The sequence below is a fragment of the Rosa chinensis genome, chromosome 4 (genome assembly GCF_002994745.2).
Source record: "Rosa chinensis cultivar Old Blush chromosome 4, RchiOBHm-V2, whole genome shotgun sequence".
NCBI classification, from domain to species: domain Eukaryota; kingdom Viridiplantae; phylum Streptophyta; class Magnoliopsida; order Rosales; family Rosaceae; genus Rosa; species Rosa chinensis.
In genome coordinates, this window is record NC_037091.1 from 13,149,735 (window position 1) to 13,163,039 (window position 13,305).

The 13,305-nt window shown below is 37.1% G+C and overlaps 1 protein-coding gene and 1 long non-coding RNA gene across 2 annotated transcripts; one reads left to right on the top strand and one right to left on the bottom strand.

Moving 5' to 3' along the window:
* Positions 1–6,030: 6,030 nt before the first annotated feature.
* Positions 6,031–8,832, top strand: LOC112196085. Its single transcript, XR_002934923.2, has 3 exons — positions 6,031–6,158; positions 6,748–7,020; positions 7,263–8,832. It is a non-coding gene; the product is annotated as an uncharacterized LOC112196085 (long non-coding RNA).
* A 2,350-nt stretch (positions 8,833–11,182) lies between these two features.
* Positions 11,183–12,678, bottom strand: LOC112198833 (zinc finger CCCH domain-containing protein 48-like). Its single transcript, XM_024339937.2, has one exon. The coding sequence runs from the start codon at positions 12,599–12,601 to the stop codon at positions 11,345–11,347; it is 1,257 nt and encodes a 418-aa protein (XP_024195705.1). The 5' UTR covers positions 12,602–12,678; the 3' UTR covers positions 11,183–11,344.
* Positions 12,679–13,305: the final 627 nt, after the last annotated feature.

The following is a 13,305-nucleotide window of genomic DNA, read 5'->3' on the forward strand; positions in this document are numbered from 1 at the left end:
TTACATCATCAGTAGTACAATTGTGATTGTTGTCAAAATGATGAGAAGGAATTTATTGCTGCTGGGCACCACCACTACCTTGGTCCTCATCAACATTGTCACCATAGAACAAGTCATCAACATTGATCCATTCCTCATCAACTTGCTGTTGCTGCTCATGATGAGAATGAGAAGGTAGTTGCTGTTCTAGTTTGAAAGACTTTGTCCTTATAGCATTCTCCTCATCATCCTCAACAAACTTCCTCTTCCTTTTGTTGTTGTTTTCATTTCTTGTCATTCGGCAAAGCACCAAATCCGAGGACTTCACACAGTGATTATCGATGGAAAACTCTTCAATCATCCAAGCACTGTGGTGCTTGATGAGACAAATATTAATTTGCTATGTTTTTAATGCATTTGTCTCTACATTTTACATAGTTATTCTCTTAACATTATCAATTCTGACTTAGTTTTGTATTTTTAGGTACTTTTGAGTCAAAAATGAAGGCAAGGAGGAAATGAGGTGCAAAAATAATCAAAAGTGGAGAAATGAAGTTTTCCCAATCCTACTAGGAAAATGGAAAATGAATTCCAGTTGAAGTAGGAATCTTAGGTCAACTAGGAGTCAAGCTCGTGGAAATGATGAGAAATGGCGAAAATGCAAGAGTCCTAATTTGACTAGGATACCTGAGTGGACTAGGAGAGCCCAAGAACATTCATAAAGCTTCTAGATGATGTCATGGACGACATGTGAAAGGCATGTGGCGGCAAAGCTATCAAGATTAGATAAGGAATTCTAATTGGACACAAGATACAACGCATCAAAGTCAAATTCGTTTCAAATTAGGAATCTGTCTATGCAGATCAGTCAAATTCGACAGAGTCCTGGGAGCAGCTCAGAACGAAAAAAATTATGATCTTTATATGGTTGGAAAGCTTTTGATGTCTAGTTTTCTGAAATTTTATGGTTCGTCAATATCAATTTTCTAGAAGAAGTTATGGCCGATTTAGTATAAGAAGGTCAATCCACCCGAAAATCTGTTTTGAGCGAATAAGGAGAGTTTGGCCGTGAATATCTTTTGGGAAGGTTTCTACTCCATATTTGATTTAATTTGGAGGATATATTCCAGCCATGATGATGTGGACCAATGAGAAAATTCAAGAGGAAATCTACATCAACACAAAGAAGGAAATTGAATCAAACTTGAAGAAGGAAATCTAGGGTTGACGTCTAAAGCTTCCTATATATATATATATATATATATATATATATATATATATAGAGAGAGAGAGAGAGAGAGAGAGAGAGAGAGAGAGAGAGAGAGAGAGAGAGAGAGAGAGAGCATTGAGCAACGTTTTTATCATCATCAAACCCAGAATCAAAATGCAAATCGTCTCCCTTTACTCTCAAAATTTCGGTACCTCTCCAAGTGTTCAAGACTTGAAGCCGTGAAGCAAGTTCCATCCTCCATTCATCATCCTTGCTATGAGCCTCATCATCCTCTACCACCTTTGAAGACCTTCTTGTGTTCTTGAAGCTTCTTTAAAAGTGTAATCATGACCTCTATTCTTTTGTTTTTGATTTTATGTTCTTGTAACCTTGTAAACAATTTCATTTGCGTTCTAGGACTTTGTTTTAATTGAATGTTTCAACTTTTTGTTAGAATAAAGTTTATGTATTGATGTTTAGTTTCCAATAATCATGAAGAATGAAAACGTTTTAGGTTTTTAGAATTCATAAATTGCGATTTTAATATGTGATGATGTAAGTTCATTGGTTTTGTGCTTCAATCCCACCTTTTATGTGTTTTGTGTTCTTTGCTAAACTTAGAATATTGAGCATGTAATTGAATCCAAATTAAGATTACTAGCGTTCTAGGTCTTAATTGCTAAGTGGAAAACCTATAATTCCTTTGGTAAATCAATGAAGAGTCTTGCATACTTGTATGGCGTTCCAACTTGTGTTCTTGGCTTAAATCAATCAAACTTTCATTGATCTTTATGCATTAAATATGTTTTGTTAGTGAGTAGCATTCTATGATAGCATTGCATGTTTAATAAGGTTAACTATGGTGTGTTCATCTAGTTAATTTAATTAAGGAAAGTAATAAGAACTTTGTATGCATTCATTTCTATTCTTGATTGATTCTTCATTCACATATTTTGATCCATGGTTGATGATTAGATTGCCTTTTTTCATGTTAATGATTGTTAACTTCATCTCTACATCTTATCCGCTGATCTTTTCCTTGATTCATGGTTGATTGATGACTTGTATCATATTAAGGAGTTAAATTAGAATATAAACTCTTATAAATCCCCCTATCTTGTAATTTTGTATATATATATACTTTGTTTTATACTTTATGAATAATACTAATTTGTTTAACTTTTTTGACAGGAAGTATACCCCAATCCCCGGCTTAGAACGATATCCTACTTACTCTAACTACAATCTGATGTAGGGTTTAAATTGGCACTCACTTTGAGCGTATCAGTGCTCAAAGGATTTGTCTTTGTTTTCGCACCGGAGCTTCCTCATTTTCCCAAAAGGCTCTTGAAAACAATCAACATAAACAGGCTTGGCAGGTTCAGTTTCTCTCCATGTTCCCCCACACCCTACCGTGTGAGACAAGCGTTTTCCTTCACCCTTTTTACTCATCTTCTTGACCCTTGAAAAGAAATACAAATATTCTTGGTGGGAATTTTAATTTCTTCATAGGAATCCCAAATAACCCACAACACCATCCCAGTTTTTCCATACATATCCAACTCAAGAAAAGTTTGCTTCCCATTCCCACCATGAACCATCATGATCTGATTATACAGATAAAACCCCACTAATTGTGCATCCGTAGGCTTGAAGGTCTTTACAACACCCCACTCTAGCTCCTCCAGGCACATCAACCCAGTTGATCCAGAAGAGGAAGAAGAAGAAGCCATTTGTTGGAGAGACTTGGAACAAAAGCTCAACACTTGAGTTGGGATCGAGGAGAAGGAATAAAACCCAGAGAGCGATGAGGGAATGAAACCCAGAGCCAGAGAGCTATGAAAGAATGGAAGGCCTAAACGAACAGAGAAAGATGAAAGCAGAGAGAGGATTATGAGTCTCAGAGGCGCAGTGCTTCAACTATTTATGGGAATAGAGGGAAGAGCAAGCCGGTTTTCATTTAGTTTATTAATTTATTTTTGCAAATCCTAGACGCTCAGGGAAGTGGGATTAAAAAGTCAATAATGTTTATCTGTTTCATTTACTGACCAACGACTACTTTCTCAAAAAACATTACAGTCATCTTAAGCTGTAATAATTCGTGTTAAACATTTTAAAGCGCTTTAGTATTTATTCAATTTTTATTTTTATTTTTAGTAAAGAAAAAGTTATTCAATAAAAAGCCCAAGAAATAAAGAAAAAGAAATATCAAAAGGGTTATTGACCCAAAGCACCAAAATTGGCCTAAACTATCCCACTTACCCTAGTAACAGATTTTTATTCTCACTAACCTAATTTAAAGAGAAATAACAACTTTACTCATAACTTAATTAAGAAATTGCATCATCCCACTCTGTCATCTCTTTCCACCCTCCAATCGGTTCTCTCTCTCTCTCTCTCTCTCTCTCTCTCTCTCTCTCTCTCTCTCTCTCTCTCCTCGTCAGAGTCGAACAGATGATGTCGTTGATTCGGGTCCACGATGGGAATAGAACGCAGGGTCAGAAGGTTGGGATTGGACTTGATTATCTCTGGTGAAACATATCGGTTATCTCCGGCTTAAGCCTCGACTCCACTACTGCCCGCCGCTATTCAATCATCTCCGACAAGATTCGGCGCTCGAGCTTGACCTCCTGTGCTCGACCCAGGCTCTCCACTACTCATCACAGGCCGGTAGCAGAGGAGAAGGTTGATCTGGTGTACCGGTGGCGGAGGAGAACGACGATTATTGATTGATATACTAAAAGTGCCATATTATTAAAAGTTCCAAGGGATGGAGCACCAAAACAAAGCTTTTTGCCCGTTCTTGGAATTTATAGGTTTACTGTAGATTAGCCGGGTCAAGGAAACATGAAATCTCATCAGAAATGTGCTTCCATTAGTTGATTCAGTTCATCTAGTTTTTTCCCAAAAAAAAGAAGGAGATTTGGTGCCCCGAGCTTTTCTCTGGGTGTCCAAATCAATTTCTTTATGTTTTTATGGATAAAATGGGGGTAGAAGCCCAGAATGAAAGAAAAATGAAAAAAAAAAGAGGAAGGGTTCTATTGGGGCAATAGAGGCCTGTTAAAGGTCTATTAGGGGGCAATAGACATTTTGTATTGTTGTAATTTTTTTTTTCTTTAATCAAAGTTTTATTTGTCTGAATTTAGGGAGATTAATTCTCATTTCGGTGACTAAAAGTTCTATTGGAGGGCAATAGACGTCTATTGGGGGGCAATAGACGTTTTGAATTGATGTAATCTCCTCATTTTTTTTCTTTAATCAAAGTTTTTGTCTAAATTTAGGGAGATTAGTTCTCATTCCGGAGACCAAAAGTTCTATTGGGGGGCAATAAACGTCTATTAGAGGGCAATAGAGGGTATTGTCCCTCTATTGGAGCAATAAAGGCCTATTAGGAATAGACGTCTATTTGAGGGCAATAAACCTTTTCGGTGACTTATGAGATCTCCTATGACCTCTTTGGGAACCTCTAGCGAGGTTTTCAGAGAAGTCATGTGGGCGGCGGCTGGTGACAGGATTCTGGCGAAAGTTGGCTGACTGGAATCAGGCTGCTAGTGACGGGGCTACGTGAAGTCTCATATGGTTTCTCTCTCTTCCATTCTCTCTCTCTCTCTCTCTCTCTCTCTCTAAGTAACAAAAGGGTGAGGGTAAAAGAGTCTCATAAATAAACAAAAAAAAAAAAAAACTTAATGGGGTATTAGGGAAGACTTCCTTAGAGTGTTTTGGATAAGGGAGAATTAAAAAAATCTTAATGGGGTAAGTGGGAAAAAATCCTTAGAAATCTGGTAAATGGACAAAAACCCTTATAAAATGGTAGTCTCGGTGCCAAGAATAAAACTTGGAAGCCCAATAAATATTAAATTTTTTTTTTTTTTTTGTAATGCCAGGATTTGAACTTAAAATCTCAATAACCAAATATTTATATGAGCTACATTGGATTTAGTGACATGTTTAAATTTCGATGGTTTTGTTCTAAATGGGAAGGCTGTTGCTAGTTTCATAGTTGGAGACTGCAATGATTTTCCTATTCTGCCTAGCTCTAAGAACAATGGTTCAGCTACTATTCCAACTAACGAATGTGCTCTTAAGGATGGCCTTCAATCTGTGATTAGATTCAACTTCTCCAATATCCTTATTGAAGGTGACTCCGCCCTAGTGATCAACTACATTAAAGGTTAAAGTGCAGTCCCTCGGCGTCTTCAGTCTCTTGTTCGAGATGTCAAGCTGCTGATGTCCAATCTCTACCACAACTCTATCTCTCATATGTTCAGAGAAGCTAATTTCGTAGCTGATGCGTTATCGTCTTTGGGTCATAGTCTTGCTACTCCGACCAATTTGGTTCGACCGTATTCCTAGTAATGTCGTTGCTGCCAACAATTTAGATTTGCCTAGCTGTGGTTGCATTAGAGGTTTTTTCTTGTAATTTTATTTTCTTCTAAAAAAAATAATAACTTTTTTGGATGATTCAATTATAACTTATAAGCTTTTGTTTTTGGTTCTAATGATAATATAGGCAAACCCATATTTTGGTGAAACTATTGATACCAAAACTTTGGGTTTGGCTCCATAATATAGATAGATAGATAGACAGAGTAAGTAGATAAATAGATATGATAAGTCTTTTACTTGTCAGTTTCCCAATCTGTCCTTTATATACAAATTGGATTAGAGAGTAGCTAAAGTTACTTGGGCAATATCTCATATTATTGTCCCATAAAAAAATAGCGACATCATATGTAATTTCCGGTCTGAATATATTTTGATCTTCATTAAAAGCAAAAGAAAAATAAAGAAACTCCGAATCACTTTACCATATGTTTTTCATACAGTCCAAACCCGCGAAAATGGACCGAGAGCCCAACAGCCAAGGCGCCAAAGAAGAGGAAATAAAACGTCTCAGACGGTCAGACGCAGAGAAGCACACCTTCACCACTATTGAATCACGGCCAGTATTGAAGGGACGACCAGCGTGGTTAGCAATCTCTCTTCCTTACATTTTGTATTTGCTATTTTGCATTTAGTTTTTTCTCTTCGAATTACAGAGAATTGAAGCTTTTCAAGCTTGAAAATGAATGTCATTCTCATCATCAGATGAGACCATTGCTTAATTGTTCACCATTGTTTTAGGCAAATATGTTTCTGTTTGGTTAGCATTTGCATACTATATATAAAAAAGAGGCCCTTGATTAATTAAATCACTTACTGTTTCAATTCTGGGTTTATGTAAATCAGTTATAGCATAAGATTGTTTAAATCTGGGCTGGGTGAGGATTTCCTTTGTTGTTCTATGATGGGTATATCAGCTTGTTGGGATAGGGGCCAATGTGGAATCATGAACATCAAGCTTGCTAATATATCTTCTTGATTTTCTTGCTAAAGTAAGCATTTGTTAAATGCATTTTTTATGAGGATCGGAATTGTCATTAGATTTCTAGGAAAAATAGCTCGAATAGTCTAATCCAAATCCAATGGTTGCTAGGGAAACCAATTCAAACCAGTCAAAAACAAAATACGGGTATATCAGCTCTGCTGATAATGAAGTGTTCTCTTCCTTGTTGCAGGTCTTAAATGAGGAACAAAGAATATAACAAGTGGGGGTATAGTTCTATCCCCGCTATGTGTGAAGAGCAGGACTTTGAAACTTTACAAGCTCCTAGACTACATATCCTTGTCTTATAGCTGTCATGTGCCTTCCCGGCTGGTTGTTTCTTTTACAATGGAACCTCAGGCTCATGTAGCATCAAAACCTCAAGAGTTCCTATAGTGGTTATTGAAGGAAACCATGAAATTCAGCGCTAAGTTGCTGGAATCACTTTGAAATCCTATTTGACAAGGTCCGTAGTTCAATCAGAGTAATCTGTCTTTAGAAATTTTCTAGTACTCTTCTGATGCTGGATGACTGCATTTCTTCATGTTGGGAGCATATGTTGACTACAATGCTACTAGTAATTGAAAGTTGAAACCATACTTTATATTCACAAATCACCATAAACAACAGATATTTAGGTTTAAGTATTGTAATCAGGTGCTGAATGCTGAATGCTTAGATGTTCTTTGACTGGTGTTTGTATTGCAGGTTTTGAATGCTGAATGCCTCCATATCTGACCTATCCTGGTGCCCCAAAAATCAAGGTCTTACAATCCTGTAATGGGTTGCTTCTATGTTCTGAACCTCCTAATTCTAGATTTGTCCAATGTTTCTATGTCTGCAATCCCACCACTACAAAGTTCAAGATCATTCATTATCCTTATCCTTATCCGTTCAGGCACGCGCCATATGTTGTGTATCCAGCTTTTGATCCTTCCCATTCCACTCCACTTCAAACTGGTGTGCATTGTTGCAAGCATTAAACTTGACATCTATGATTCTCAGACCAACACTTGGAACACATCCCCGGTAAATTTGAAACCGCCTTAAACGACATTCTTCGATGCTGCTGTGTTTTCAGGCGAGCAATTCACTGGTATAGTTATGAACAGACCTCCATTTCCTTTGATGTGGACAAAGAGTGCTTCAACTCGATGCCTATGCCTCATTCATTGAACAATGGCATTATCCATTATTTGGAGAGTCTTGAGGCCATTTATGTTTGATATTGTCCAGCGCATTAACCTCTTTTGAAGAGTTTGATGTCTGGGAATTGGATGAAAAATACTCTCAGTGGTCTTTCACATACCATATGAATCTTGATTACTTGAGAGCTGCATTGTGCGGTAGGTATCAGATTCCCAGCCATAGGTTTGAGGCCTGGATTTTGAGTGTTGTTCCTGGTGCGAACAAAGAGGTGCCAGAAGTTGTGTTGCTGGTGTTTGGTATGGTTGTTTCCTACAATTTGAAAAATGGAACCCTTAAGAAACTTATGGGTTTGGTTCCTTGTCAAGAGGCTGCTGTTCATAATATAAAGTGTCATTGGTACAGTGTGTTTCCATTCATACAAACTCTCTCTCCCATATGAGAACCTAACTTCTCTGCAGTTCTCTTTTGGGTATGTATACGCTTTTTTTTACTTTTATTGCTTTCTCTTTTGTATGTAATTTAACTTGCTTTCTCTTGGGCTCTTGGCAATGGTTTCTCTCCTTTCCTCCTCCATGCACGATTGTACTCTATGTTTCTTTAAATATGTGCATTTGTGCTTTCTCCTTTACATTTAAATATTCAACACAGTTTTTTACAATATATAATTATGAATCCTTGAAGATGGTCTTTTTTTTTTTTTTTCCTCCCACCATCAAGCAGACATGACTTGAGAAGATAATATCACATATTGGTGTGTGACCTTGTTATTTTGATAGTTTCAAGTTTATTATTTTTCTAGATATACAACAGTGATGTATGTGATGTTGCAATGTGTATACAAAAAAGTGAGTTTGGCAAATGAAGATAATGACACTTTCTAAACAAAAAAGTGATGTGATTTTGGAAAGTATTCCTGAAGGTAGCTTATTCATTCTTTTCTTTCTTATAAATTGCTTATAGTGTGAATGTTGTTAGCACTTGCTAATGAAGCAATAAATATCATAAATAAGATTGAGTGAATTGCAGAGTTCAGATTTATGCACAAAACTCGAGTACATTTTCTGCTGAACAGTGAAAAGGTGTTGTTATCTATGGCAATTTTGTATATTGCAAGACAGTTGGAAGTTATTTATTGTTTCTTCACAGTTTATACTGCCATCCTCAGGAATTCTCCAGAGAGGCCCATATGTTGCGGAAGTAGATTCATCTGTATATGAGTTTGTATTTTTGAGGTGTTGACTTGGGATGAACTGGTGTGATTGGTGTCTGGTATGGCTGTGTCCTACAGTGTCATGAAGAAGCTTCTGCAGACTAGTATGATTTAGAATTCTCGAGTGGGAAATATGCCTTCCCAGCTGTCATGTGCCTTCCCAGCTGTCATGCGCCTTCCCACCTGCACTTTTCAGAGAAACATGCTTTCAATCTGGTTGTTTCTTTGAAAATGGAAGCTCAGGCTCATATAGCCTGAAACCTCAAGAGTTCATGTGGTGGTTATTGAAGGAAACCATAGAATTCAGCTCCAAGTTACTGGAATCACTTTTACATCCTATTTGACAAGGTTCATAGTTCCATCAGAGGATTCTACCTTTAAAAGTAACTTCTACTACTTTTTTGTTGCTGGACGACTGCATGTCTTCAAGTAGGGAGCATGTGTTGACTGCAATGCTACTGATAGTTGAAGCCCTACCTTATATTCACAAATCACTATAAACAACAGATATTTAGGTTTAAGTATTCTGATCAGGTGCTGAATGCTAAATACTTCGATGTTCTTTAACTGGTATATATATCTTGACAGGTTTTGGTTTTTTTCCCTTGTTGTAGTGTTTTCTCAATCTTCATTCATGGCCCCCACTCCCCAGTATGCTTGGCTTAAAAGGTGTTCTTTATCGAGTAGACCACACAGTGAGTTCAGGATGAATGCAGGAGACAGAAAATGTAAGCACTATTTTTATCAATATGGACGTGATATTGTTTTTCTTGGTCATGTAAGTTTTGTTGACTCATTCTGTAGTCATTTGTTATTGACATGGTACTTAGGTTAGGATTTTTGTTTTGATGTCAGGCTTTGATATATCCTGTCTTCTTCAAAATACTCTTTCAAACTTCAAATTGTATCTTCCATTTCCATGGTAAGGTTACTCTAGCTCTTCCCTAAAATTTGAAAAAAGAAAAAGAAAAAGAAAAAGAAAACACTGAAAAACTTGTGCATTGCAATGTCACAGACTCCTAATATGCTTTTCCTGTAGATAGACTAAACATTAATCGAGATGTGAGTTTCAGGAGAATGATAAAGAGAGAAAAGGTCATGTATTTTCAGTAATCTCAGTTCTGCTAATCTTCTTTGTCCTGAAATCATTGAACACACAAGTTATATGAAACTAACTCTTTGTGAAATGAAGTAACTTACATTGTGATGTATGAATGTATGATTTAATCCATTTTATCTGTTAAACATAAACTCTCTCACATTTAGAAATTCTTCCATGGCTTGAGTTTCAGGGCATTAAATCATGAAATACATTTGCATAAGAATATGTGGAAATAAGGCAGAAGTTCAAGTGTTTTTTTTTCACATATTTAAATTGAATTTAGAGTTCACATGGAGAATAAGATAAATGGAATGTCACTCTTTCTGAATTTGGAGAGCCAAGTCTTATTGAACTTTTCTTCATGGCCAGCCAAAGGCAACAGACAGTAAGTGTGGACCGGAGTTAGAGAAAGTGGCTTTGGGGGTGGAATACTTAAGGTACAGTTAATCTCAGTTTGAAATTTTGTTGACAAGCGTCTAACTTAATGATCAGTTTTGTCCTGACTTCTATACATATGTTTTGTATCTTTGAAACTTGATTCTTGATGACAGGTCAAAAAGCTTCACTAGTTTATTTCCGTCTATGCAGTTGCTTTTCCTTCAATTTTTAGTTTTTTACCCTTTGGAGACTGTAAAACACCAAGTAGTTAAAATAACTTGTGCATAGTTGAACACTCTATATTGGTTTCCAAAGTCAAAGCCCTTGTGCATAAGATTAATCAAATGTTTTAGTATGAAGATGTTCTTTGTTTTGCTGAAATGAATAGATTGCTTTAAATGTTCTTGGTGAAACTCTTCTCTTAAGCATTAAATTTGTTTAAAATTCTCACTGTACATTACACTGGAACCATAAACAACAGGACTAATTTTAAGAACTGAATGGCTGTCAATTCCAGACAAGAAATTCAAAAAACTTGCTATAATTATGCAACAAATGAACTGGGTAGGACAATCATTTGTGTTGGCTGATCCGTTGTTGTTATACTTGTTTATGTTGACAATCAAGTTATATGTTATGCAAGGTTTAATTACGTAAATTTGTGCATGTTGGTATCAAAATCTAGAAACAATATAGAACTTATTGGCCAGAAAAACAGGAACTTAGCATGTAGTAGGGATCTCAAAGTCTGAATTTGAATAAATGTGGGAACTAATTCATGTTGGATATATATTTAAACTTTAACTGTACAGCTAGAACAATGTTGAACAACTGAATGGTTGTCAAGATTTAGATACAAACAATTACAAACTTGCTACACTTTGTGCAGCGAAAGAATATCTATAAGAATATCTATACTAGTGTTAGCAGTACGTAGCTAATGAATACTAATCAAGACTCTTGTTTGACTGCAGGTTCCAACCACTTCCACACAGAAAGTCCACCAGTTTCATCTCCAGTGAAGAATAGTCCTCCAAGGCCAACTTGAATAGCCCGAACTTCCCGTTTTGCAAATAATCTTCCCCTCTCATCAAAGGATGGCAAATCATATATGCGGACAGAATTGTCTTTTGATGAGCAAAGTAGGACTGGTTTGTCTTCAGCATCATGCATTCCAGAGAGAGCAAGAAGACCGTCTTCTTCAGTGTGAGTGTAGATTTCTTCAATGTTGCCTCCTTTACACATAGTCCACACCTTTATCGTGTGGTCTAATGAGCATGAGATCAGAAATGTGGTCCAACATATAAGAGACGTCACAGCATCAGAATGTCCATTTAGAGTCATAGCACACTCCAAAGTGTCCAGATTCCACACCCTTATTGTATGGTCCATAGAACCTGAGTAGAGTCTGATATTTCCAACCCTTAAAGAAACCACAGCAGCAGTGTGTCCCCTGAGAGCCTGATGAGGGTGAAATGGATTCGCTTTAGCATCGGAACAGGCTTTGCCTTTCCACACATATATAACACCCTCCTCTGCCCCAGCAAATACCATATCATTCCCAATTTCCATGGCATGGATTTGACCAACAGGTCCAGCTAAGGTAAATTCAGCATTGGACTCAATATTCCACGCCTTGACGAGATTGGAAGCACCGCAGAAAATCCACACACCCTTACTAATCAAGCAGCCAGCTTCCGCACCAAGATTGATTACCCTGCTGCATTCACCAGTATTGCAGTCCCAAACCCTAACGGTTCCGTCTTTGGCAGCAGAATAGAGACTGCTACTTCCCTCGGGAAGCACAATTCCGGTTATCCCCTTCTTATGGCCTTGGAGCTTTGCCAAGGAAGAAAAGCCATCTCCACGGAACCAACTGTGCAGATAAGGGCACCTTCGTCTTACACACTTTCCATCTGCCCAGAACTTGCAGACTGCTTCGGCCTCTGCTTTCTCTTTATGGGTACCAATGCTTTTCTCAACATTAACATTAACAGTAGCAGAATCAGATGCTTTCCCAATAGATTTCGCCTTCTCCTCCATTAAAGCAAGAGTCTTTTGTTCCGGATCAGCGTGTAGGAACCGGCACTCTTTCTTGAGGCATCTACCCATCGCCCAAAACTTGCAGACGGTTTCGGAAGCAGGTCTTCTTGCATAAACCGATCGATCTGTCCTTGTGAGTCTGGAATTCGATACCCTGAGAGCCATGGTTGAGTTGTTGAGCGATCACAGAGAACAACAATCGATCAGTTGCAGCCCCAAAACCCAGATAGCAATGGAAGATGAAAGCAGAGAGGGGATTGTTACGAGTAGTCTCAGAGGCGGTAGTGTACGTTTCACCTATTTATGGTATCCGAGTTGCGTCGAGAGCAAGCAGGTTTTCATTTTGTTGATTATTTTAATCTTTCAAATCGATCCTAGAGGCTTAGGGAAAAGCTTCATTTAATGAGCAACGGCTAGTTTTCTTAGCTGTAATAATTCATGTTTGCGTGTGCGCGTGGGTATTTTTTTTTGGGACGTAACGTTTACTTTTTGGTAAGTATTAAATTCAAACTTTCTTTTCACTTATTTGCAAATTGATATATATATATATATATATATATATATATATATATTTTTTTTTTGTCAAATTCTATGTCTCCCCTTGAATGTTTGTTCAACTCTAGTTTTTCACCAACAATCATTTAGTTTAGTAGTATAAGTTTGGGTTTGGCTCCATAGTATAGATAAATAGATCGATAGAGTAAATAGATAGATAGATATGATAAGTTATTTAGTTGTCAGTTTCCAAGTCTGTCATTTATATACAAATTGGGTTAGAGATTAGCTAAAGTTACGTAGGCACAATATCTTATATTATTGTCCCATAAAAAAAATAGTGACATCATATATAATTTCCGGTCTGAATATAT

What these genes read in the sequence shown, in the direction of transcription:
- LOC112198833 (XM_024339937.2), bottom strand. Translation starts at nt 12,601, where the DNA reads ATGGCTCTCAGGGTATCGAATTCCAGACTCACAAGGACAGATCGATCG.